General features: G+C 37.7%; 1 protein-coding gene across 1 annotated transcript in view; it reads left to right on the plus strand.

Moving 5' to 3' along the window:
* Window positions 1-27669, plus strand: part of LOC577790 (probable cation-transporting ATPase 13A3) — a 55446-nt gene that overhangs the window by 16323 nt on the left and 11454 nt on the right. Inside the window, exons 2-19 of the mRNA XM_030987091.1 lie at window positions 3316-3373; window positions 9715-9882; window positions 10479-10537; window positions 11596-11656; window positions 12581-12666; window positions 13180-13257; window positions 13638-13707; window positions 14450-14587; window positions 17428-17494; window positions 20607-20738; window positions 21366-21542; window positions 22438-22595; window positions 22923-23111; window positions 24092-24153; window positions 24590-24731; window positions 25167-25304; window positions 25816-25981; window positions 27061-27181. Coding sequence (XP_030842951.1) covers window positions 3317-3373; window positions 9715-9882; window positions 10479-10537; window positions 11596-11656; window positions 12581-12666; window positions 13180-13257; window positions 13638-13707; window positions 14450-14587; window positions 17428-17494; window positions 20607-20738; window positions 21366-21542; window positions 22438-22595; window positions 22923-23111; window positions 24092-24153; window positions 24590-24731; window positions 25167-25304; window positions 25816-25981; window positions 27061-27181 — 2069 coding nt within the window. The 5' untranslated portion in view covers window position 3316. The remainder of the gene's footprint in view (window positions 1-3315; window positions 3374-9714; window positions 9883-10478; window positions 10538-11595; window positions 11657-12580; window positions 12667-13179; window positions 13258-13637; window positions 13708-14449; window positions 14588-17427; window positions 17495-20606; window positions 20739-21365; window positions 21543-22437; window positions 22596-22922; window positions 23112-24091; window positions 24154-24589; window positions 24732-25166; window positions 25305-25815; window positions 25982-27060; window positions 27182-27669) is intronic.

The following is a 27669-nucleotide window of genomic DNA, read 5'->3' on the forward strand; positions in this document are numbered from 1 at the left end:
ACTCGTGGCGCCTTAAACGCGGCGCCACTCACCGACGTAGTTCTACGTCAGACCCAGGCCACATCGTGTGCAAAGGGTATAAGGCTCTCTGTAGTCCTGTTTATGGTGAAAGTCAGGGCTTAGTTTCTGTGATATAGCCTATCTGCTGTATATGATCATATTTTGCTAAACGTCTAATAAGCAACAAAAAATCTAGGATGTTCAATCCCCGCCCTTTCTCTTAAACCACATCTTTTTCTTTTCTTTCTTTCTACATTTTGCTTCTTTTCCGATTACTTATTAATGAAAATCAATGTTTATGTCTGGCTGACGGCTGTTCACATCTTTGCTAATCCACAAGTTCTTTATCGACCTCATTCAAACCCAAAATACCGTCAAAGCTTGTTTCTATTATGTACCACAATCATTTATATGTTTCCTTATCAAGAATATCGTACTGTTTCATGTCTCCTTATTTACCTTCTAACAAAAAAAGACTCTCCAAAAGACTCTTCCTTTCACCTATCAAAGTAGTTTTTAATATCCGTAAGCTTGGTACATAATAATTTGAATCACATGCAATTTTCCCACATCTAATGATGTCTGTTACTCATTGTATTCCTCTCCCATTTCTCTGCTTTCTGCTCCATCGAATATGTTACTATTTTCCACCTGCTCCTCTTCCTCCTTCTATCTCAATTTGCTGATTCCCAGGCTCCGTCTCTATTTGTATTAGACTACGCTTTGTTGGATGCAGCTAACTCGGCTCCACCCCGAGTCTCAACTTTCCCCTGGTCAACGCCTGGCGGAGCAATTTACCTCCGGCGTTTCACCTGTACTAGATACCACCATCTTAGTCTTGACTTCATAGACATTGTATATAAAAGAAGGGTGCCATCTCGAACGAATTATGTTGTAAAACATGGTTCCTACCTAAAGTGACCCATGTTCTGTTTAGGTTTCAAGTTCGAAGATTCGACATTGTATTTACAATTTTTCACACATAGGTTTGGAGATTCGCGATTGCTTTTCCCACACATAGAAATATAGAAGTTTGACACACACAGAATACTCAAATCAACACATATTCTTATTCACACCTTTTTCGAGATAGGAAATACACGTATAATGTTAACACTTTACCATTTTGTATAAAATGACACTGTTCACGCTTAATGTCAATGATTATTTAAATTTAAATAGACGAATGAAAGAGTGTTGAATTACAGATTTCATTTTCATCAGAGGCCTTTTTAATTTGTGGATTGAAACCCACTTGGTTTAATACCAAAGACATCCATATTACGAGACCTTCGCCCCTTCAACCGAGCCATGATCAAATTGAAAGTAAATTCAACTATGAAGTCAGAATAAATTTATTTACAAGTCTTAATTTAGGTAAATATAGATTCCAAAACTTGACCGCTAGATACCGTTTGGAAGGACATGACGATGATATTCGATGGCGTCAAAATGCAATGTGGAACTAGGTAGAGCAAATAATAAATTGCAGGTACATTGAATAATTCAATTTAGTTGCTAGGAGGGGAGTCGTTATGTTACCAAAGTAACTGACAATAAAGAACCATTAAATGCCGTCAAGGTCATCTTAATATTGGTGAATTTATTCACCTCTGTTCGATGTATACATGAACTTTAGAATAGATCTTCATATACATGCATCCCTCCCTGCCAGAAAGTCATACAAATTAAACTGGAACTTGTATCATGTCAGCGTTGTAAAAATATAACGCAATGTGGGCATTCCTGTGAGGGAGATGATTTTATGATTATTAGTTTGCACTCTGCCAATGCCAAGGTCATCTTAAGGCCTATGTAGCGTTGTGGTAGTTATGACAACGTGTAGAGCAAGTAAAGTGAAACCATGCAAATTGCAAGGAAATTTTAAAATTCATTCCAATATCAACTCTTTAAAAAAATTGACGTCATTTTGTAACCAACTTATAACCAAAGGGTATAACTGCCTTGGACTGGATCTTTAAAGTGTGTTGCCACCATGTCCTTCTTATTTCTTCAGTTATGTTTTGTATTTTCGTTACTGGAAGAAAGTGACTCCAGCGAGGGGCTCTGGCGACAATTTCTCTAGGCTTCATTTTCAACAAAGATGTAGGGTTCTGTTCTGGCTGCGATAGGGGTTGACAGTATATTTAGGGTTAGGAATAGTGCTCAGTCCATGGTTGAGTCTTATTGAAATGAAGTCTGAGTACAAAAGCTACTTTCCCCGTAACTCCGGGAAGCTCCAACACCTTCCCGGAGTTACTTTCACCGGAGCAAAGATGTGCATTTCTGTAACGGAATGCGGACAACTGGGCGAAAGGAAGTACGGACATCCTATCTTGACCTACACTGTATCTGAGCATGGACCTGAGTGACCATGATTTATTGTGCAAAGATGGAAACCCAAGACGCATTTGACGCGCTCGTCTTACCCGGTGGGAAACGACAGCACCTTCTACTAATAACATGCCCCGGTTAAGAACTTAAACATTTGTGGTCTCAGGTGTAATTGTTTTCTTTAAAAGCAAGATAATAATAATTACGACTTCGCTGTATCATCAATGACGGGAAAAGCAGTAGTCATCTCTATTGTAATGATATCTTGGTTTACCAAGGGAGTCACAACTCCCTGGTTTACCATGCACAGCCATATTTTTTAAATTGATACTTGCGTATAAATCAAAGAGGAAAGGTGCCCAGAGCTACTTTCCATTAAGTCTCATGTCTAGTAAATCTATAGATTGCGATAGAGATCTCCTCGTCTTTTGATGGATTCCCACCTTGAGTTACATCTGGGTTATATTTATTGCGAAAACAATTTCAGCATTAAGTAATTTACATTTCCCAATGCCCCCCCCCCCCTCTCCTCCCTACACACTTTCCAATAACCATTATTATAATTTCACACACTCATTATTGGCCAAAAATCACATTACCAATAGCATGACAAAAAAATATACGATTATACAAAATGAGCAATAACAATGTAAAAAGACAAGACTTGCTTAGAGGTATCCTTTTCACTTTAGGTCATTGAACATGATCTCAAAGACTGTTAAGAGATCCACGTGAGGGCACGTGCAATAGTCTAGCGCTCCTTATATTGAAGTATGTGGTCCTTACAGTAATTTTACACATCACAATCAACAAGTTTTCTTTACATAATGCAATCATCATTTGAAATGTAACTACAATGGATTCTTTGAAAAATATTTGCCATAATAATTGGTCAATCTTTAATTCCCGATAATTTGCATTTGATTTCGATTTCCCGGAATTTTGTCTAATGAAGATAGTTTTGTTTGTTTTCCCTTGCAGCATGCACTCTGTACTGCAGGAGAAGGCAATACTAAACGAAGGCTCAGAAGATGAATTGGTAAGTAATACAATGATGATGATGATGATGATGATAATAATTATAATGGTGATGATATTGATGATGGTAATGGTAATAACGATAATAATGATAATAATAATAGAAAATTAATATTACCGATAATAATTATATTAATTAAAAATAATAATAATGCTAATGATTGTAATGATAAAAATAGGAATAAAACTAATAAATGATAATAAGTATAAGTATAACATCAGCAACAAAAGTAGTGAGGGCTATTAGACATATATATACATACCGCGCACATCATCATTTCAGTGGATTTTTGAGGTGCTACAAGCCCCCAGCTTGCCGCTGCTGGGACTCGTACCCTGGACCATTTGATTTGCGATCCGGCGACGGTCTTCTAGACCACGGCACCTCTGATCTACAAATGTATAAACTATCAAGAACTTAATTCGTTGGCACTGAAGCGAGTAAAGGTCTTACATACGTTGAAAGTGTATTACTATAATAGTTGTAATTGATGAATTACTATTGATTAGTAAAAATCTATTTTTCAAAGTTGCAAATGTTCTATTTTTCATAATTGGAGGGACTGTTCTGTGTCCTGGGTTATGTTTAAAGGGGGGACGAACATTTCTCATGAAAACTGAACAGGAGAAATACTTTATACATAGGCATCACAGGTGGTCGTTCTAAGTAAACAATTTCTTTATCAGATTAGACCAGGCCTTCATTATCAGTGCTCCTAAATATTATGCAAATAGAGCCTTGTATATCAATAGTTGAGCCAAAATCAGTCTTAATTATGTAGAGGATCACGCTTGGAAATTTTGAGGTTTTTTTCACTGAGCGGTCACACTGTGAATTTTATAGTTCATATTGTGAAATATTTCATAGGGCGGCCATAATGCAAATTCAATTTTCACCCTGTGAAGTGTTTTCATATAGTAGCCACATTTACTGTTCACAATGTGAAATGTATGTCGTAACATATTTACACTGTGAAAATCCGTTTTTCACAATGTGGAATATTTTTCACAGTTTGGCCACACTATGAAATCATTTTCACATTGTAAGCGGGCACATTCACACTGTGAAATCGAATTTCACAATGTGAACACTGTATGGTTTACCACATTGTGACGGTGTCCACACTGTGAAAACACTCTGTTCACAGTGTGAATTGTGTTTTCACACTGTGTTTCACATTGTGAATGAGTGTGAATGAGTGTGTTCTTTCCAGCAGGGGTATGTCATTGAAATGTGTTAGGTTACCTATCCTGCATAATCTTTGCCTGTGGGCTTTTACAAGAACAAAAAGTACATCGAATCATTTCATAAACGAACTTATGGACTTTTCTTTGGAATTCCATTGATGGATTGTACTCATGAAACCTATTTTTAGTAGGAGTTTGTTTTGATAATGTCAGGTTTTTCATGGATTTTTTCGTTGATAAGTAGCAGGCATAATGTACACATGAAATACGATTACTACTTTATTCCCTTTGGAATGTTAGAAACAAGCATGTAACTTGAGGTTTCTCAGTGACGAGCGGCAGAAATTCTCATGCACCCTGGACTTCAATATTCCAGAGGCTGTCCCGAGGGCGAATTCCAGTCTCTTTATTACATTTCCAATATGATTATGTTTCGGGAGAGAGTTGAGGAAGACAAGTCATTTGGAGGTAAACGGGCTTTAGGGATAAATCGAAACAGATATGACACGGGTCCTGCTATATTGATCGCAAAGGTCGCCCAAAGGAAATTGATATGGGTTTCTGAGTTGAACTTGAATGCGGGTGTTATCATTGAGGAGGTTTCGAGGTGGTAGAGTCACAAAATTAAATTGTTGAGAATGCAGATTTTGGATTGATGTGTGCCAGAAGCTAAAATGCGGATGTACTGTCCAAAGGTGTGTGTTTTTATAGTCATGATGTCAAGAACTTTGTAAAAATCGGCAGTCAAAGATATGTATCATATCATTATCCCTGCTGCTTCATTCAACATCCCTTGAACTTTAGAAAGGACACGTCATAAGGGCACTAAGAACACATTTCCCAAAAGTAAATGTTGAAAGAACTTCTGAGATTTGTTTTATTTCAATGCTGCCCGTATTGTTTGCAGCATAACTATCTTCATATCAAAAACAGATATTACTTGACTCTCCCCCTCAATTGTGCATATAGCGATTAAAACAGTATTAAGAAAACAGCCACGGTCTTTGATGGTGAACCTAAGATCTATGAGTTCTTATTTTATTCAAGATTCAGTACATAGATTATTTGGTGAAATCCTAACTGCTCAAATAAGGAGGTCTTTCATCGGAATCGGAGTCTCTGTGGAAACGTTATTTAAAGTGGCAAGAGGCCATAACCTCATCAATAAATGCAGTCTTTCTAATAACACGTATAACATGTAAGTTTGCCCAGAGGATCACGAGAAAGAATTGAGAAGGGACCACTCTGCATCTTTTTCTACGAGATTTTAAAGCCCCACTGCACTACTTATAGCTACGTGCGCCCTCTATAAAACAAACAATGCCTAATCGGTGCCAGTTGGTTCCCTATGATCCCCTTTTTCTTATGTTAATTGAGAGCTGATTTGATGAGATAACCACCTGTCAAATAATCTTGCAGGGAGGTCTAATCCCCCTGGCCAAACTAGTGCAGACGGACATTAAGGTGCTCAGAAAACCGGTGAGGCCGAGGCACCGTTCGCCCCTCCCAATTACGACTTTGCCTAAAGCCAGCTTCACAAAGTAACGCTTCCAGAGTTGGCAAATTTCAATACCTATCCCTCATGGACGTAGGACATCCAAATTACTTCAACGTCTTTGTATTAACCTTCATTCCCCTACAGTCTTAATCATGGTACGATGCAGACGATAATCTCTGAGTTTTGCTCCAGTAGGTATCATCGATCGATTAGCACCTTAGACTGATCGATAAGTGTCACGCCTGACTAGTTTTAAGCATACTTTTTCAATATGGTGGATATCAAAATACGCCTTCCCGCCTCTGTGAATGATCCGTACTCTGAAAGTACATGACTTTTGCGACGGATTGGAGAGAAGTGCCTGAGTGCGTTCAAGTTGTTCAAGTTGCGAGGCCTAGAAAAACAAATGCCAGAGGGTAAACAAATGTTTTCCCCCTGAACATTATGTTATTAAGCTTTGCAAAGGTTCATGTTCATACCAGAACTCGTCAAGTGCAAAGGTGTTTATTTTATTAGATACTCAATATTAAATCCATTATTTTGTACTATAATCTATATATTGACCTATCTACAAAGCGATTCAATGCCAATTAGGAATTTCCTCTCATATGGATACTGCAATAAACTGCAATATTTTACTAGCTGGAATGTTTATATCATAGTTTCAGTCACTTAATGACGTAAGAATTCCCAGCTGATTAAAAACACCTTAAAACACTAATACAAAATAATTTTGTTCTTTCCATTTTTACCTTTCAATGAAGGCTTGCGCAACAGTAAAAAAAAAAAAAAAAAAAAAAATGACCCATAACGAAATTCCCGGCATTCGTTTACCCACAAAAAGATTGTAATAGTAATAGATGAAGTTTGTCTTTTCTTTGAAGTTCCACTCGGATGCCGTTAGTCTCTTTTCGACCCTGTAGCAATGACGTAGATTTGTTTAATAGTCCCTTGACTCCCTCGTGTATGATCGGCTTCGGGCTCGTTTCGCCCCATCGCTCAGAATAACTTCCCTGATAAAGCTTTCTAATTATGCCTAGCCACAAGTAACTTGATGAAGTCCAGTAGGAGATCAGATAATGTTCAGAGACATGGCGGATGTATGTTAAACAGAGAGACAATATAGATTTTTCTTTCTTAAAACCAGTTCTTCGATCGCTTTCATCTTTTTTTAGAAACAAAATATACATAATTGATAGTAAGATAGACCAACTAGAATGTTCTCAATGACACATTAAACATGGTGCTGGTTTTTCGATTCCAGTAGATCACTTCCACAAATTTGTCAATGATATCTCTTGAAGAGGATTTTTGTGGCGCTTGAATTGTAAGTTATATGTCAGCTTCTTACCATTATAGACATTAAATTATCTGGTCAATCCGACTCTGTTGAGTTCTTAAAGCATTTGAGACTATTTGGCTGTATCGTAATATAACGTACTGTTATAATTATGTGAAGCTGTAGAGAAATATATTTAATCGAAAAATACAATTGTTAAAAGCCAGGTCTGGTCTAATCCGATCGGATACTTTTGTAAAAAAGTCAAATATAAAATAGTAGAATCGGAAGCGTTGGGAGATTTTCATGATTCAGACACGGCTCAATAAAAATTCTTACTGCATTTCATTTCTTTTCAACGAGCGCTATACATTTCGACTTTAGAAATGCATATCACACACAAGAAAAGGGTTATAAAATGGGGATTAGATAAGGGAATCTATGCCGTCTTACAAATGTTATACCAGTGGAAACAGACCTTGAGCTAGGATGACTGGTTGAGATGGGGTCGAAAGATAATAAGAGGGTAAAAATCGATTATCTTCGAAAGAAACGGTAGATGTCGGATGCGACGTGAGGGGGTCATTATTTACCCACTACAATTCCGGAGTGACACCTGCTTACTGAATGAGCCGTGAAGAGCACTGTGATAGCTTGCTATATAGGTAGCCGCCCTCTCAGGAGAACATACCTGCTCGACTCGGTGGTGTGACTGCAAGGGCCACTCCTGATTAACAAAAGTTCTCGAGCGATCTTTTTTTTGCGTCTTCGATAGGCTGTTTCAAGCTTTTGATATCGAGAGAGAATGAAATGATTGGGAACATGATTTTGGTTGCAAGACCGTATATTTTCGTCTTTGATGAAGGTCATGTGATCAATAAGAACATCATCATACCGAACCGAAGACTTATAATTCATGATTTTAGATTACCTAGTTCTTATCGACACCAGCGGGGGGGGGGGGGGGGCGTTTCACAAAACTTGTCATCAGTGACAAATTACAGTTTTTGTTATAAGCTACTGAAATCCTTGCTTCTGATTGGTTATCAACAGATTTGTCACTGGTTTTTATCATTTTTCATTGAAAAAAGGCTGTGTGAAACAGGTCCCAGGTCCTGGATTCGGCTCTGTGCTCGGTAATTTCATCCTTCGTAAGCAAGATACACCTGCCATATTTATTTTGTCGGTCTCGACCCAGGTGTATCTAGCCTAGCAATGCTGCAGTAACTCTTATATTGGCAGGTCCCGCAGAAAGATCGGTATCTGTATTGTTGTAGAAAATGATTGGGTCATTGGACGTGTTATTTGATATATCGCCATTCATGATGTCGCTGGTCAAGAGTTGCCCCTAGAGTGCAATCATGATGACATCGTCTTGACCATGCTATACTTTTTATCGTATCATATTACCGCAGAAAAGATCATCCATCCACTCAGTGGATAGCTTATTTATGTTCTATAATTGAAATTATGAAACATGACGGTAGTTACCTCTTTCAAAGAAAGTCTTGAAATGCAGGATCGTTAATGGCGTAAGCGTTCACTAATTTAAGACAAGCGCCATTAAAGAATAAATGAACAGCAACGAGCCATGTTTGTTCACTGCAAACGTGCATGTATTATCTTCACATTTCAGTACAAACAGTCGAGTTGACAAACACTTGGAAAACAGGGAATAACGTGCAGTGAATATACAGCCCTAGAGGCAGTATGTAAAAAGGCATTAGCAAAAAGTCAACAAAATGTCGCTACATTTTTAAAAATTTGAATTCTTTAGGTCAATCATCTTCATATCACTGAAGATTTACTCATGTAAAAATACCTTCCAAATAGCAAACATATTAAATGGATGCATCTACAGGAATTCGTAATTAGCAGGTTGACTGTGGAAGATTTTCCCCATACCTTTGTACACAATGTCACAAATTAAACGGTCATGGCGCTATATTCACTGTGCGTTATTCCGTGTTTTGCGACCAGGCATTTATTTTGCCTAACACGTAAAATTATTAATGCCCGGTCATTAGTAAATAATAATGACCGGTCATTAGTAAAAATCATGTCATAAAACATAATTTTATTAAACAAATAAAACGTCATCTTATAAAACAAATAACACATCATTTTGTTCGGGCATTAGTAAAATCACCCACACTCGGTACCTTCGAAACATCCCAAACACCCCCGGCTATCGCCTCGGGCGTGTTAGACTATTCCAAAGATACCTTGTGTGGGTAATTCTTACTAATGCCCTCACTGCTGTGTATTATTTGTATAATCTTCACTATGCGTTATTCTCTGTATTTACCTTTAATCGGATTTCAAAAGTAGTGTCTGACCAACAAATATATCTGTGTTTTTTTTCTCCCGTGTGCAGGAGTGCTATGGATACAAGCGGAGCATCCCAAAGACCGTCCTGTCCTGTATAGTTGGCATCTTGACGTGTGGTCTTCTCTTATTATTCTTCCGATGGAAACCAAACTGGAAGATCAACTGCCTCTACAACAGGTGTAATCTCAACGATGCACAATGCATACTCATCAAGGTGGGTTGTGACGTCACCTTTCAATTTAGTACACCCCCTCCCCTTTCGACCTATAAATTTGTGCATAGAGCCTTCTCGTACCTTTTTCTCTTTTGATCACTTTTTAAAGTAAAGAATTACATCCCAACTATGTAATACGATAAATTATTTAAATCATCTGAAACCTCTTGGAACTCTTGACAGTTTATTTTTATTGCATCTGTTGCAATATTTTACGCCTTAAAACATTTATTTGGTTGGTTCGTTTTTGTTTTTCAATGAAGCTTTATATTGAGAGGTACTTTATCCGTAAACATAAACAATGTTTTTTTATTACTCAGAAAGTAATTGTCCAGATAAGATCATTATATGAGAAACAAGGATATTGAGTAATTTTGATAATGGCGTTATACTAGACTGATGGCCCTTTTCCAGTTATTTTAATGTGAATATATGTCCTTCCTCTTACTCTATAAGTAATTATCCAGTTAAGATCATAAAATGGGAAAAAGGAGATTAATTAATTCTGAAAAAAAGCATACTTCTCGACTGCTGTCTTTTGTTCTCCATCTATTTGAATGCAAACATATGTCCAACCTATCATTCTATTTTTGTAGGACTTTTACAAGAGATGGCACATAACGTATGTGAAGACGGAGAAGGTAGAAATACCCAGGTATGTAAAGTTCTAGTACATGGGTGCTTTAATTTCACGTTAACATTTACTTTTAAACTTTTTGCATGTTGTAATATATACAGTGAAAAAGAGTTACAGGTGAAAACTTCCTTTAAAAGTAAGTTCTTGTGAAGTGAGTGCCGTAAACGTTAAAAACCATGTCGATTCATTTTAAATAGAAATTATTCAAGGGCGAAAAACAATGAATAACTGCATGCATGTGGTTAAAAGAACTAGGACATACGAACATACCCACAAAGGACAGACAACGACACAGCAAGAGAAAATGACGAAAAAAATAAACCCACGAAACACCTGTCACACACAAAAACTCATGTGGCATTTCTCTATTAATATTCATATTTTAGAAATAAGAAACAAAGTGAGAATTCCTTTAAGGTTTGACAGAAGTCGTTGCATTTTTTAAAGAATTCTTTGCTAGAAAACGCACTCTTTTCCTGTTTCCAACCAATTTACAAACCAATAACTTTCCAAAAGAGGAATTTTATTTCGTCTCCACACCTTCATTACATGTAGCCTTTAAAGGGCACATCATCCATATTGAAAAACCTGATTTTTTATAGTAATTCGCTTTGAAATATCGAGGGATTGTTCGAATGACTTGCCCTCTACTTTATGGAGGCATAGGGACAGGCAATTGTTATTTTAAAAAGGTTTTCTTCTTTGGGAAGATAATTTTATTGAATATCAGAAGTATCTCTTTACCGACGATGGAGCCTGGCCATGACTGGTTAACATACTTTGAATTGTCATCTTCGTCTTCTCTTTCTCCTTTTTCTTCTCCTTCTCCTCCTTCTTCTTCTTATCTTATTTTCCTTCGTCGTTCCTTTCTTCTCCTACAAAAAACAGGTCAACAGGCAATGCAGCGAACTTCTTATCTGATCTCCTCTACAGATCATTACCTCTTTCAGCAACTTCCTGTCCCCATCTTTATTCTCAAAGGTCTTTATACTTTAACAACGAATAGTTATGCTAGTTTGATAAAGGTTGATGCCCTAATAAATCTCAAAACCTCTCGGCACTTTAAACTCACACAGCAAGAAGAACATCCATGCAGAATTCACAAGTGGCATGAAACGAGTCCCAGGTCAGATGAAGGTAAGTACACCATGGTACATACACACAATCACAGCATTACGCACCTCACACTCTCACGCACCTCACCTCACACTCACCCTCACCCACGTCCGGTACCGCACACACAAACGCCCGCACAGATTATAATACACACAGTACAATATATTACATGGAAAAATTGCCCTACCTGACAGTAATTTTGTGTCTGCTCAACTTTGGGTGATTTTATGCCCAATTTAGATGATTTTATGCCCAATTTGGATAATCTTGTGACTAATCATAATTAACTTATTCTGCAAGTTTGAGCAAAAAACATCCGAGTACGGCATTAATTTGTCAATAACACATTGGTCCCATACATAGGCCTCATCACCCTTATGTTCGGCATTTATTTTTCCAATAATTTTACTCTGTATATACCTGGATGTGTTTAAATATCAATAGGACCAAAATACTTTTATTATCATGATGGTAAAATCACGTTTAGATACGGATGACATATTGTTTTTGTCTTTTAATTGCTTGAATACCTTTGCATTCTCATGATCTAGATGACATTCACGCTGTGCATTTTTTTTTCTTCTTCTCATCAAAAGTGATGATTCCTGCATACTAGTAGCAAAATCGTTCAAAAATGGAAAATGATCATACAGCTTTTCGATAATCAACTGTCAGTAGCCTTGTGTATGTCGCCTCTTGCAATCTGCGAGCAGTGCAATGACATATTATGTAATCAGAACATGATTTCTTAAGGCAAGACCGAAGGGTATGCATATCGTGATTGACTTTTTTTCTCGAAAGTACGTGTGATGTTATTGAACAAACATCGAGACGACAGTTTGCATATCAACTTGGATTTCAGAAAAGAGGAAAATTAATCAATTTTTGTTTGTAGGTAAGACTTTATAGCTGTTGTCAGGCTGGTTTTTATTTCTCTATTTTCAGCCGACCATCGACACAATACGTTACTTCGTGTTTCAAAAGATGAAATACCTCTGGGACTTTAACAGGAATACTTTTCACAAGCTCAGGTAAATTGGCTAACGACAAATACATAAATACTAATCAGATACCTAAGCAGTTTGGTGTAATCTAGTCATTAAAACTAATAAGAACTTGATATTTACAAAGGATTTAAAACGTATTTAAAACTAGTGAAACTAAATTACAAGGTAGTTAGCAGTGTGCATTTTGAAGTGAAAGAAGTCACGATTAATTCGTTCACTCGTATTTTCGTCCATTTGGGCAGATCATCTTCGAAAATTTCTTATTTTGTGCATTTTCCCCATTGGCCAATTTGTGTATCTCCTCGAAGATAGCCTCTTGAAGAAATCAAGTTAGAAGTTAAAACACTATTTATTTCAAGAGCATTTATACGATAAAAATGATTTTGTTTTTGTTTAATGTACTTGCAACAATCAGTGAGTGACTTACGCAAAACGTTTTCCGAATCCTTAAATAAATTCAAAATTATTCGAAGTGTTTTTGACCTTCATGTGATCTTTGATCTGAGGTTTTTTTTTCGTTTTCGTCCCTTATTCTAGAGGCTTGGATTATAATGTCCCATCGTCTGATTTCTACACCAAATACACGGGACTAGGTGCGAAGGAGCAGTCGAGAACGTATGTATGGTAGTAATGATGATAATAATTGTAATGATACCGATGATGATGATGATAATTATGCTAATGATGTTGATGATAATAATAATAATAATAATATAACAATATTAATAACAATACTAATAATATTAATAATGATGATGACAAAAGTATCAATATTAATATTAAATAATGATAATAATAACAATAAATATTATAATAATGATGATAACAATAATAATAATAATCTCCGTTCAGAATAATCCTGACGTTCTCTTAGTATTATAATCCATGATCTCCAGTCGTCAGTGAAGAAAAAAAGTGTTCCAGGCATGTTAGGCGGCTATCGAGAGCAAGATTTACTGTGAAATTCTTTTTTTAAATCTGTTTTTCTTCACCAGACGGGACATGTATGGTTGGAACGAGATTCATATCGGTCTCAGACCCATTCCAGTCCTGTTCTTTCAAGAGGTAAGCGTTCGACGAGCTATCCGTAGGTAGGGGTATTACATATACCCCAAAGCTGTATTTGACTTGTCCCTTGGTCTTTAGACTTAAAACATGATCAATTTACTTTTGTTTTGGACGCTGAATAAAAGGATGACCATGAAGACGCATGCCACCATGAAGACGCATGCCACCATTAATATCGGCAAGGGAATTATGTTAATATTTGTATAACACTTCACTATCACTTTCAGTAAGGTTGATTACCTATATAGCTTTCATCATGGGCTGGTTCGTTCCTTTCGTATATTTTCCCTACAGATTTTCATGCTTTATATTTACCAATAAAAACAGTCATCGTGGTTTTTCACAAGTATTCTTTTTGGAAATACACTTAAGGCATTCACAACACATCCGTGAAAGAAAAAATTCCGCACACTTTAAATCAGAATTGTTATACCTTGCTAATTTGGTCCTGATAGTTTAACTTATATATTATATTTAAATTGCTTACATATTGTGGTAATTCGTTTGATACGCGACAAATTGAGGTACCCTAACCCCCACCCTAGGACAACTGGCCTCTAAGAGACGGATAAGGGGAAGTTCTACAGGTGTACTTATCTCATGGGGTAGCTGTAAATAATGTTTATAGTCCGTGGTACTTCCAGATACAATTTATTGGAATAGAAATTTAAAAACATTCTTAGAGAATGTATCTCCCTTTATTTTGTCTCTAACTGTCTTTGATTTTCATCTCTTCCAGGCTCTTAATCCGTTCTACGTGTTCCAAATCTACAGTGTGTGTTTATGGATCTTTGGATATGGTTACACCTACTTCTCTGTGGCCATTATCATGATGTCTTTAATCTCCATCACCCTCACCGTATATAGCACAAGAAAGGTAAGAAATGTGTAGCTCTTGGTCTAAAAGTCTATGAAAGGAAAAATAAAAGGACGATTTACTAGTTTTTCGATCTCTCCCCGTCCCTTTTTCGGCTCGCCTCGTTCATAATTACTTTTTAAAATATTTGATATTTTTGCTTTTGAGATGAGGTAAGTCAAAATCTGAGAATATTTAGACAATGGGTTAACAAAAATCAACATTATAATTTCGCCTTGTTTTGAGCCTCTGTACTGCATACATACAAAATTGAATTAAACACAATTTAGGATAAAACTGACCCAAAGTCGTTTGTATGTATTGAAACATATCAAATATCAACTAACGTGGAACCACTCCTCCTCCATTTCAAAAGAATCCAATGAAAAACAAGAAACGAATTTACTTTAAGGAAAAAACATTAACCCTAAAAGATTAAAAAAATATGTCTTCGAGAGTGTCTCGAATGTTTACATTATCAAATTGGCCTTCAAAGTTTGCCACAAATGTGACAATAATGAAGAAATATATGACAAACATGTGACCATTATTAAGAAACGGTGTGAATTCCCTCATCTTAAGCTTTAAATGGACAAGTTCAAGAACTAGGAATGTACTGTGTAATAATTTTACAGGATTTAAAAAAAGGCTACTAGGTGAAAACAAGAAAAAGCGGTTATATACTGTATGAATCATGCGTTATTTTTCACTCTTTTGCTAAAAGCCAAACTATAGTAATGGGAATACTTTTCCAATGTACCCTTTTCTCTTCAAGATTTAACATTTTAAATAAACATAATAACTGTAATTCTTCTTTTGTACCGCCTGATATATTCTTAGTGGATTGTATTTATTCATCTCATGAAGTTTAATCAATCTAAAAGTGGCACGAATACGAAATGCACTGTACTGCCTTTGGAAATTGTTTCTCTATGCCTCCAGCCTACTGTGATAAACCATCGCAAAATATGAATAAACTTTCGAATAGCGCAATTTACTGGGAATCAAATCATTGTCTAACGGCTCTCTCCCGTGACGTAAGTGTTATTATTTTAGGGTTTCTATCCTGTACGCTCACACAAATATCATCGCGAAAATATTTCCATTTTTTATTTTTCGACAGGCGCACATTTTATTGCAAGCTTAACGAAATGAAAAGCGCTGTAATCTTGTTGGAATTTAATGGAGCAATAACAGTCGTAAGTTGACTCACTATCACCGGCGCCACACTGTTTTGTAATAACAAGATGACTTCGGATCTTATCCCCAATAAATTGGCACCATATACATTGTCGGCATTTCCTCTGCTACTCGCGATCTATAGTTCAGAATAAATGTGCTCTTGTCTCCAATTTGCGCGAATCGGATCATGAAGAAAACACATTAAAAGGTCTAAGTAGGTCATGATTTGAGTATGAAACATAATTTCATAAATTCATTCTCCTTTTTCCTAGAATTGAATGAATGTTACTTAAATATGTCAGAAAAACGTTGATTATGTCAACATTTCTTTCAACTGTTTTACTCAATACTATTCACTATACGTATTCAAGCATGCCATTCTATAGGTCGAATATTTCGAACGCATTTTTCCCCTTAAAAAAAGCCTCATACATTATGATCAAAACCAGGTTAGGACAATAGTTTCCCTCATGTAAGATACTTTGTCGACACATTCGACATTTTGTCCATTATTGTAATCATTTTTAAAGTTTTTTTGTTCACATGCAGCTGGCATGTTCCCAACCATCCCTCAAAAAAACAATCGATATCTTTAAATAAGCACATGCATTTTGCATTTGTAAAGTTCCATTTGTATTGTTCCTGCCCCTCAGAAAAATATATCTGTCTTTATGGGGAACCTTTAATGAGTTATTCAAGATTTCCAGATGGTTTTTCTCCTTTAAGTTATCAACAAACCTCAGTTTTTTAATGTCCTATAGAAACAGCGGTATCGCGCACAGTATCTCTTTCATAATGATGAAATTCTAGAGTGCTTTGCGCTTCAATTTCAGCTTTTGATTTTATTACTCATCACGATGAAATGAAATGATTATATCTGGTCTTTAGAGGGCGTTCACTTCATTCATATAATAAATAACGGCTTCATCGCAGCAACCGAGTCTTTGCACTCTACGATAGATCAACTTCCCAGTGTGAATAGTACACAATTTGTTCACGTATTGCCGCAGCATCGGATAGCGTTGTCATGTGAATGCACCATTAAGATCGGAATCAACGAGCAATTTGTCCCATCTAACTTGACCCCAATTTAGCGTGTCAAATTGACATTCTGGGAATACACTTAAGAATTGAGGTGAAGACAGATGTTTAGAAAGATGTTCAAACCACGGAATATATGGTACCCACTGAAATCCCCACAAACTCCGATTTTTTTTTTCTTCTTCGGTTTAAGTCGGAAGCTCGTACTATAGTTCTCAGACATCTGTCTAGCCAATCGAGAGTCCTAAGATGACGTACGACTAGATACATTGTGAATAAAGCCTATTCTTAACACGATCGGTAATAGAATCGCATTGTCAATATACATGTACAGAACGATTTTTAACATCCCTATTTAAAATCGTATTTCAGTCTACGTGACATTATCAAAGAGACGATGAACGATCTCTTCATTTGTATTATTTTTTTCTGAAAAGATGCTTTCATCATATTCATGAAAATTTGTCATTAATGCTCCTAAATACTCTAGATGATTTATCAAATAATGTTATAACATTCATGAATGTCTCACTGTATAAAGCAAACGTTTTAATTTCTTTAGGTGCATATTATGAAATGTTTTTTTAGAATGAACTAATACGATGCGATTTTTTGTTTTTATTTGTTGTTGCTATTAGCAAAGCGTATCACTGCGTAATCTGGTAGCTTCTAGTACGAACGTAGTGGTATCTCGGGGAGGTGATGGTAAGTATGTATATGTATATTTATATATATAAGTTACTCTATTGCTGTAATGTATTTCCTCCCGGTACACACAAACGATATATAGCACTTCGACACGATCGCAGATACTTTCGACAAGTCAACCCAAAGAGATTCCAGTACATATCTTTGTGATATTTGTGGTCGCATTTACATTCTTTGTTATGTCCGCGTTCTGGACTTTAATGAAACAGTTGGAATTGAACATGAACTAAAATATGATATTTACACTTCTGATACTGGAAAAATGAGAATATTTATGATCAGTGTTGTTGTGCAACTCTATTACAGCAATTTAAGAATATCACATAAATTGTGTGGAAATTTAACTTTGATTATTTTCTTTAGTAACAGTCATCAAAATCCCCTTTTCCAAAGATTCTATGATATATGTTTAAACAAAAATAACGAAAATATATTGGAGAAAAGGTATTTTGTTTAGATCTCATAATGATACTGCATCTGACGCAAACCACTCGACAAAGGAATATTTTTCAGAGGAAGTAATACTTCTATTTAGTGGATTTTCTTGAATCGTCCATCTTTGTCAAAGTGTTTAATTATTGGTGCATTTATGGTCTAGAAAGCAATATTCGCTGTTTGGTGTCTCGTTTACTTTGGGACTGTCTGTACCTCTATGAATATTCCGAACGTACAAACCTGTGTAACAATGCCAAAATCGTGTTTTAGCCCCTGGCAAAATGACGGCGAACCGAGTGATTTGATCTCTATTGACCCTTTAACAGCTAAGATCAATGTAACAATACCATAACAAACAAACCTCTTCACAGCTCAACTATCACGTCCCCCCCCCCTTTTCCCCCTTCTCTTTCTCTCTTTCTCGGTTGTCTATATTCATATATACAAGGGTGTCGATTTGTATCCGTGGTTGGGGGGGATGATAGGTGCCAAAATATTTTCGGCAATGGATCAAAGCAACCAAAGTGGTAGAAGCGTGTGGCAAGTTGCACCCCTCCCAAGCGCGTAGCCAGGATTTAATTTAAGGGGGGCGGTAGTTAGCACACGAAGCGCGGTTCCTAGGGGGTTGGGTGCAGGGAGGGGGAGTCCCCCCCCCCCCGCAAAGCGAGGAAGCTTTGACGTTTCACTAAATTATTAGAGAAAGAAGACGATTCGTTGGACCGTTCTCGACTCTTAATCCTTGTTTGAATTAAATTCTCCTTCCTCCGCGCGTAGCGCGGTAGCTCTGACGTTTCATTAGATTATTAAAGAAAGAAGACGATTCTATGTACCATTCTCGACTCTTATTCCTTGTTTGAATCAAGCTCCCCTTCCCCCGCGCGTAGCGCGGAAGCTCTGACGTTTCATTAGATTATTAAAGAAAGAAGACGATTCGATGTACCATTCTCGACTCTTAATCCTTGTTTGAATCAAGTTCCCCTTCCCCCGCGCGTAGCGCGGAAGCTCTGACGTTTCATTAGATTATTAAAGAAAGAAGACGATTCTATGTACCATTCTCGACTCTTAATCCTTGTCTGAATTCATTTTTACCCAATCCTGCGCGAAGCGCGGAAGCTTTCACATTTTATTACATTATTAGAGAAAGAAGACGATTTGTTGTATCGTGTCCTTCATGAATTCAGTTTCCCCCCTACCGCGCGAAGCGCGGAAGCTTTAATGTTTCAATAAATTATTACTCTTTATCCTTGTCTGTATTCACTTTCGCCCATTCCGCGCGTAGCGCGGAAGCTTTCACGTTTTATTAAATTATTAGTAAAAGAAGACGATTAGTTGTATCGTGTACTTTGACGTTTCATTTGATTATTACTCTTAATCCACGTCTGAATTCAGTTGCCCCCCTAACAGCTTTGCCCTGTTCGCTAAATTATTAGAGAAAGAAGACGATTCATTGTACTGTTCTCTATATTAATCCTTGTCTGAATTCAGTTTCCCAACTGAAAATAAGTTGTGACATAATAATCTTTCTCCAAAAATGAAAAATGTTTTAGGAAATATCAGGAAATAAAATGAGTGAAAAAAATAAAAATAAAGATACAATGACGTGAATTTTAAAAAGGGTGAACGGAAACAACATAACAACTAGTGAACTATTTTATAAGTCATACTAATGTCCGAAAATCTTTCTCTTTGTCTCCGATCTCATCACGAAATCGTCACAGAGTTCATCTATGTTTACACTGTCCAGGATTGTCTGATGTGCATTGCAGATTGCTACTTTTGTGCTTCGCGCTTAACATTTAGCTCGTTGCTTTTGATGCTGCGTCTTTGCATTTGGCGCACTGCATTTCTATGATATGCTGTTGATTGAACAAATTGAATAAATTCATCAATTCCTGATGAAGCCGTATGAGCGAGAATTCAATTTATTCTTGTCTCATATACGGTTGTCTTATTAACTTCGTATATAATGTATGTATTATGAAAATGAGATAGCAAAATGTGTATATTGATGGTCATCTTGCGAGTAATAACAATTAACTACTCTCATCGGACTCTCATCATTAATTTTTCTCTTCATTTAAAAAAATAATTTTATGGTGAATTATTGGGGGGGATGATTGTACAGGCCATCCCCCCACCTGAAATATTGGGGGGGGGGATATATCCCCCCATCCCCCCCGGGATCGACACCCATGCATATATATATCTCGCTCTCTCTCTCTCCCTCTCTCTGATAATCTCCTTTTCTTACATCCTCTCCTTTTTTTTATCTTGTATTTTGTTCTTCTTAATTGTAAACTATTTAGAACTCCCAGTTCAGATGTATACATTCTCGACCATTCTCTCTTCGCCCCCTTTTCTCTCACTATCACTCTTTATCTCAGTCTTTCTTTATATGTATACCCGATCTGATAATTAATCTTTCCTTTTCTTTCTCACCCTCTGTTGTTCCGTATGCTCACTTTACCAAGTAAATAAAATTTAAAAAAAACACTATTTAGCTCTCTCTCTCTCTCTCATCTTCTCTCTTCTATCTCTCTTGTCACTTATTCCCCCCTCCCCTCTCTCTCTCTCATCTTCATTTTATCACACTTAAACACTCTAGTACAAGTCGCATCTCAAAATGACATAATCTTTCACCGACCGACTCTCTCCACCTCCTTCTTCGTTTCAGTATGCCGTGAGATGGATGAGAAGGACCTTGTTCCCGGTGACCTCATAGAGCTGCCTCGCCAGGGATGTTTCATGAGCTGTGATGCCGTCCTCATCAGCGGAAATTGCATCGTCAATGAGAGCATGTTGACCGGTATGTATCCATGTCAAGCTTTCTGGCAACGGTTCTACGACACATGTCATGCTTAATCTACCTTCCTTTCTTAAACTTGGCTTCGGACAGAGCTCCAACACTGCGCTTAATTTTCAGCAGAATACGGACCAATAGCTCCCTTGACATCCACTTCAAAGCGTATCCGGACATCTACCTCTGGGCATCCATCCCTGGATAACCACCCCCATTCAACTACCCTCTATAGACAACTACCCCCTAGGACGACTACCCTCCAGACAACTACTCCCTTAAACAACTTCCACCTAGAGGATAGTTGTCGTAACAGATATTTGTCTAGAGGGTAATTGTCCGGGTGAAAGATGTCCGGGGGTAGATGTCCTAGGGGGTAGTTGTCCGGGGGTAGTTGTTCTAGAGGGTAGTTGTCCTAGGGGGTAGTTGTCTTTGAGTAGTTGCCTGGGCGTAGTTGTCCCGAGGGGGGGGGGGGGGTAGTCGTCCTAGAGTGTGGTTGCCCTAGGGGTAGTTGTCCTATAGGGGGTAATTGACTTGGGGTGGTTATCCGGGGGTGGACGTCCAGAGGGTAGGTGTCCTAGAACCCCTTCAAAGATGGTAGCATAACTAATTATCTACTTTACTTTTTTTTCGTAGGTGAGTCTACACCTATAACGAAGACGCCTCTACCTAATCGAACACCCGACGGCGATGACGCCCCTGAATTCTACAGCTCTGAGACACACAAGAGACACACATTGTTCTGCGGTACACACATCATGCAGAGTAGGCGGATCGGCAAAAAGAAGGTCATGGCTGTAGTGGTCAATACAGGTAGATAAAGAAATGATGAGATACTAAAATTGATAAAATATCCAGGAGGTCTTCGATCAAGGCACATCAATATTTAGTATGATAACGGAGGGATAATAACGGACACATACAAACCGCAGTACATTACAAGGATTTAAACAAATATATATTTTTTCAAACTCAGGAAGAGAGTTTAACGAACAGATGGAACGTTGGCAAAGGATCTTTCTCAACGCAAAAAACGTTTCCGTCCTTGGCACAACCAGAAGCTCCAATTCTTCGTTTCTTACACAGAATATCATAAATAGAAAGATACTTTCAGAGTCTAGACTGATATCTCACTGTGTCACATTTATTTAGTTAACAAATCAGGTAATGTCCCTTGTCTGTTTTTTTTGTTTGTATCTGTTTCTTGTTGAGTATCAACAATGTTTTTCGTATTTTGATATGAGAACTAAATTATAGATCAAAGACGTCCTCTATATTATGTAATTAAGTAATGGACCATTTGCAAGTTGTTAGTTTATCATTCGATTTAGCGTACTAATTTTCAACCCCTAATACAGCTTGGATCTGAGTAAATATCCAGCAAAACGACACCTGAAACATCGAGTTTCTTCACTATAACAGTTTCCAGTCCATCGCGACTGTGCCATGGACCAGTAATGGCCTGGGGTTAGAGTCGCTGCCCGGCAAGAAGAAGATAGGAGGTTAAAATCCCACTGTTTCCAAGAATGTTTCTGAATGTTGTTTTTTTTTTCTTTCAATTACAAGAGGGAGCACGCGATCTTATTCTACTGGCTGCAAACATACTTTGTAATTACACATGGAACACGAAGTAACTCCATACCTTGGTCTTGCCAAATACAAAAATTATTATGTCATGTTCAAAACTTACTTACCTGTATGCATCCAGGGTTCTCGACTGCGAAAGGGGCCCTGGTCCATTCGATCCTCTTCCCGAAGCCGATGAACCTCAAGCTTCATCGAGACGCCATCCGCTTCGTAGCCGTACTCGCCTGCTTCGCTTTCGTTGGTGCCATCTACATCATCACCATCAAGGTCATCAACAAGGTAAGTCTCATCCTCGCCGTCCACTTAAAAAAATGGAGTTATTTTATTGGAGCGAATAAAAGCAATATTGTAGTAAGCATATACACGTTGCACTAATGACCTTAAACATCCACAGGAGATATCACTTTGCCAATCTGGAACGAAAAATATCCCTCCCAAATATTTATATATATATGGAGATTTTCCGTGAATAAATTTAATTTGCCCTTTTGAAAATGAATCTGTACACCTATGTGTCCTAGAACAGCGTTTTTCAACCGGGGTGCCGCATGATCAGTTCTGAAGAAAAAAAATCAAACTTTTACTCCATTTGTATCTCACTATCAGGCGGACACAACGGATATCGTCCTGAAGGCCCTTGATATCTTTACGATCGCCGTCTCACCGGCCCTTCCAGCCGCCCTCACCATCGGGCTGGTTTACGCTCAGAAACGGCTCAAAGACCTGGGTATCTTCTGTATTAGCCCGCAGAGAATCAACCTTGGGGGCATGATGGATGTCGTGTGCTTTGACAAGGTCAGTGGTCACGGTGCCAATTTGATGATGTCCTAAATATTCAACTTGTTTATCTGTGGCCAGTTTCTCGAAACTGTCATAGGACATCCCATAGAAATGCGTGTTAATTCTATAACCCACGTTGCCATGGATTGTTCAAGACGTTATACTTATTACGGTTTCGAGGAACAGCCCAAATTGAAGTTACTGAAAAGAACATATTACCATATTAGTATAAAGCGATAGTATAAACAAGAACTCTATGCCACTTTCCGAAAACAAAGACTGTGCCCAAATGTCAAAGGAGTACCGATTTAAAAGAAGATAGAAAAATCGCCACTGCTCGTCACATGATATCCACAATTTTGGATCCGCCTTTTTGGCCCGATGAGGAATGATAGAACACATAATTACTTTGTTTTACTAATCTCATGCATATTTATTTTAAAAAAAGTTGTTCTCGACGGCTCAAAGGCTTGCCAGAGGCTTGTCAGACATTGCATCAACCAATGTACTTAAGTCAAACCGCCAAACCACTTCCCAAGCGGTTCCAATACCGATTGATTCTTGACCGCTATTCGGTCTGTTTTTGGTCTGGTGTCAGTTTCGTGACTGGAGAATTACCCATTCGGTCGCCTCTCTAAGTCATTATTAGTAGAGAAAAAAAAAGGAATATGCCTAAGGACTGGACTAGATTTTAAACATGAAAGTATCCTCACTCCGATACATATGTTTCATGGAAGAAGTATCAAAGAGGTATAGGTTTTTTGTTCTGACTTACAAGTTATAATTCTAAACGTATCCATGTAAACCTACAAAAACGCAGTTTAATTTAAGGCCACCATACACACGCACTAACCTCTAAATCAATTATGCTACAAAACTTTCAAATTTGTTCTTCAGTGACCGGCTAAAAAAAGGTGTTAGCACATATTACTTGATCTGAAACGAACATACTTTCCTGACTCTCAATTTACTAATATAATTTGCTTTGCATATAGACGGGTACTCTCACAGCGGACCATCTGGAGCTGTTAGCTGTTTCACCGGTCAAAACAGACAGGTATGTAACATTTTACTCACTTAAACCAATCATGATATATGCAAAATATATTTGTTGTCTTCCGTCTATGGCTTCTGATGCATTGTAATGTATAAATCTGAAAAGAGCTCAACATCGAAGCTATTGGTTATATCAACGTCCACCAAAGTTCACCACACTCTTACAGACGTTCGTACACGTTCGTGCAGACACAACCACATATTGCTAAGATGCAAAATGTTTCAACTTTCATTTGTTAAATATTCAATTAACAGGGGAAAATATGCATAATATTGCATAATTCATTGTTTAAAAGTACATAATATCTATGGAGCTATTTATTGTGTAGGCAAGCAGAAATATATAGTCAAATAAGTAGACTATAAAGAATGTATCGAAATGTCTTGAATATAACGAAAAAACTTTACAATCCTTTGATTTATCTTATATCTTTTAGTTTTGTAATTGTGGAAGATGCGAGCAAGATCCCGTTTGGACCGTTTGTTGCTGGAATGGCTTCCTGCCACTCTTTGACTGTCATTGATGACCAAATAAGAGGTGATCCGCTCGATGTCCAGATGTTCCAGTCCATCAAATGGGTAGGTTTACAGAAACACTTTTGAATATGTCATCGATGGACTTGAAGGAATGAATGAATGAATGATTAATCATTGGAATAAATTAATCAGTTGGTGTTCAAAGGTTAGTTGGTTCATGACAAAATAGATAAGTTGGTTGTTTCTTAATTCAGTTGGTTGTCGTTTGGTTACTTGGTTGGTCTCAATTCTTGTCCACCACCCCCCCCCCCCTCCCTACCCCCCTTACCAAGCATGCAATCTGCGAGTCCAATTTATTTGATATGTAAAGGGTCTTTTTCCTTGATAATTTTGTCAGATTAAAGCGCTAGTAATAAATATACCAACTTGATATGATTATAAAAAATATTAATATCTTATTATAGTCGGACCTTTCTCGTGTTAACGTGCCAAGATCATGCATTCTATCCTCTTTTTGTATCATCCTTTTATTTTCAGAGCATCCGTGAGCCTATTGACGGCGAGCCAGCGTTTGGTTTCAGCTATTTCATGCCGACCATCGTCCGATCTCCGTCCTTTGGTTCCGAAACACCAATTGAGGAAATGAGTCAGCCAGAATCTGGATCCAATTCACCGGTGAGTATGCTCCGGACTCTCCAACTTCAATTCCTTCTATTCGTAAACCCATCGGAGCTGAAGGAAATCTTTTGAAATAATCCAGAACTCATGTATTTGATCTCTTATTCTGCATAAGACGATTGCCGTAGGGATCATAAGCACGAACAAGATACTTTAGAATCATTTGAAAATCAGTTCAAGTTATTGGCAGACACGTGTCTCAAATTAATCCCGATTTGCTCCATGTGCCAATGAACGAAGACCTTATCTAACTGTTGCAAAGGCGCTCCACTAGAAGGAGAGAAGGGGGTTACAAATAACTGTGTCTAGGTCCATGTTGTCAAGAATTGTAAATCATTTCCTTTAGGATATTTTTGTTTAAAACCAAAGATTTTTTTGGCGCTTTGGGGTCCAAACAAGCATTTCAAATTATCTAGGTTATCTATTGTTACAGGCCGTTTAAATATTTTGGAAAGAATGTATTTATGAAAAGCAATGTCATTTATCTAATTGTCTCTTGCCCTGACAGACCCAGGAGGAGAACCTGTTCGAGATCGGCATCATTCGTCAGTTCCCCTTCTCGTCCAACCTTCAGAGAATGAGTGTGATTACACAAACAAAGGACACCAAGCACATGGAGGTGTACGTCAAAGGTGCCCCCGAGAAAATTGCATCGCTATGCGACCAGAGTACTGGTAAGACACTGTTCTACCTCAGTCACGCCGCCAAACCGACTCCATAACGTTTCTAAAAAACCGGCTGATTCCTGGCCCCAGTCCCAGGGTGTAATTTACTTTGTTGTGAAATTGTTGTTGCTGGTGGTGGTATTCGACTTGTTGTCGGCCACGTCGTTGTTACATGGATAAAAGACACCAAACAGTACAATGAGGAGTATGTCAAAGGTGCCCCCGAGACAATTGCGAGGATATGCGTCCAGAGTACTGGTGGTAAGACACTGCTATACCTCAGTCTGACACACCGAAATACTGACCCCAAAATGTCTCTAAACCGGTCGCTTCCTGAACATTAGGTGCAATTTACCTGTTTGAGAATTTGTTGTTGTTGTTGTTGGTGGTGGTGGTGTCCGGACTGTTGTCGGCCTCGTCATGGTTACACTGACAAAAGACACCAAACAGTACAATGAGGCGTATATCAAAGGCGCTCCCGAGACCATTGCCATTATTGTTATGATCTAAACCAACCGATTCTTGGCTATTGTGAGTAACGTTCTTTTTAGTGTTTTTTGTTTCTGTTGTTGGTCTCCAGTCAGTCTCGTCCATGTTACTGGAGAATTCGGAAGTTGCTATATATTGGTGTTGAAACAATTAATCTTACATCGAATACCATAGTGTATGCGATGTCTATTCGACGTTACCAATTTGCCCCAATGCCGGTGCTGGTGTTGGTGCTGGTGTTGGTGCTGGTGTTGGTGCTGGTGTTGGTGCTGGTGTTGGTGCTGGTGTTGGTACTGGTGTTGGTGCTGGTGTTGGTGTTGGTGTTGGTGTTGGTGCTGGTGTTCAGTTGGCAGTGGCTATTGTGTGAACGAAGAACTTTTTATATACAACTTTGCAAACCAACCAGAATAAAAAGAGAGACACCTTTTCCAAGAATAAAAAACGATTGAAAAAAGAATTGCCACATCAATTTAGGGTGCGATGTTGCAGATGTAATTACCTCAATTAGAAAATGGGTGCCCGGAAATCATTATACACTCATATGTTCCTCTTTCGATTTTAAAAAATACTTAAGTTTTTATTTATTTGTGACATTTCAGTTCCCATGGAGTTTCATGAGATCTTAAAAGAGCACACACAGAACGGGCTCCGTGTGTTAGCCATGGCTTGGAAGCCTCTACACACCTCATTCTCTTATGAACATGTTGAGAAAATTGACAGGTAAGCAAAATTATACCATTGGTGGTAGGACACACCTCTCATATGACCTTGTCAGATGTCATTAGGTCATTTTCGGAATTGAATCAAATTGCTAGGTAGGACAAGCCATGCTATATGTCCTTACTAGCAACAATTAATTTGTAACATGAAACTTAACAAAGATTGCATTGAATTATATTACATTACGAAAACGGTTTATTAATGTTTAGCTCATTAGAACCTACTAAGCCCGGTGATGCAGGATGTTTGTATTTCAGTATCTCGAAGTGTCCAGGGGGGGGGGGTTTCACAAAGACTAAGATCGACTTTAAGTTGGACTTAACTATAGCAGGCCATTCATGCCACTGGTTGCTATCACTATTGGTCTCTCAATTATGATCTTTGATAATATTTTTTCCTTCAGTAATGAACTATCAAAAAATGTAAATTCTGTAGATGTGTGACCACGATTTATATGTCCCTTGAGAAACCAATGCCAGGAATGGTTA

Source organism: Strongylocentrotus purpuratus, unplaced genomic scaffold (genome assembly GCF_000002235.5).
Source record: "Strongylocentrotus purpuratus isolate Spur 01 unplaced genomic scaffold, Spur_5.0 spur5_scaffold_16, whole genome shotgun sequence".
Taxonomy (NCBI): domain Eukaryota; kingdom Metazoa; phylum Echinodermata; class Echinoidea; order Camarodonta; family Strongylocentrotidae; genus Strongylocentrotus; species Strongylocentrotus purpuratus.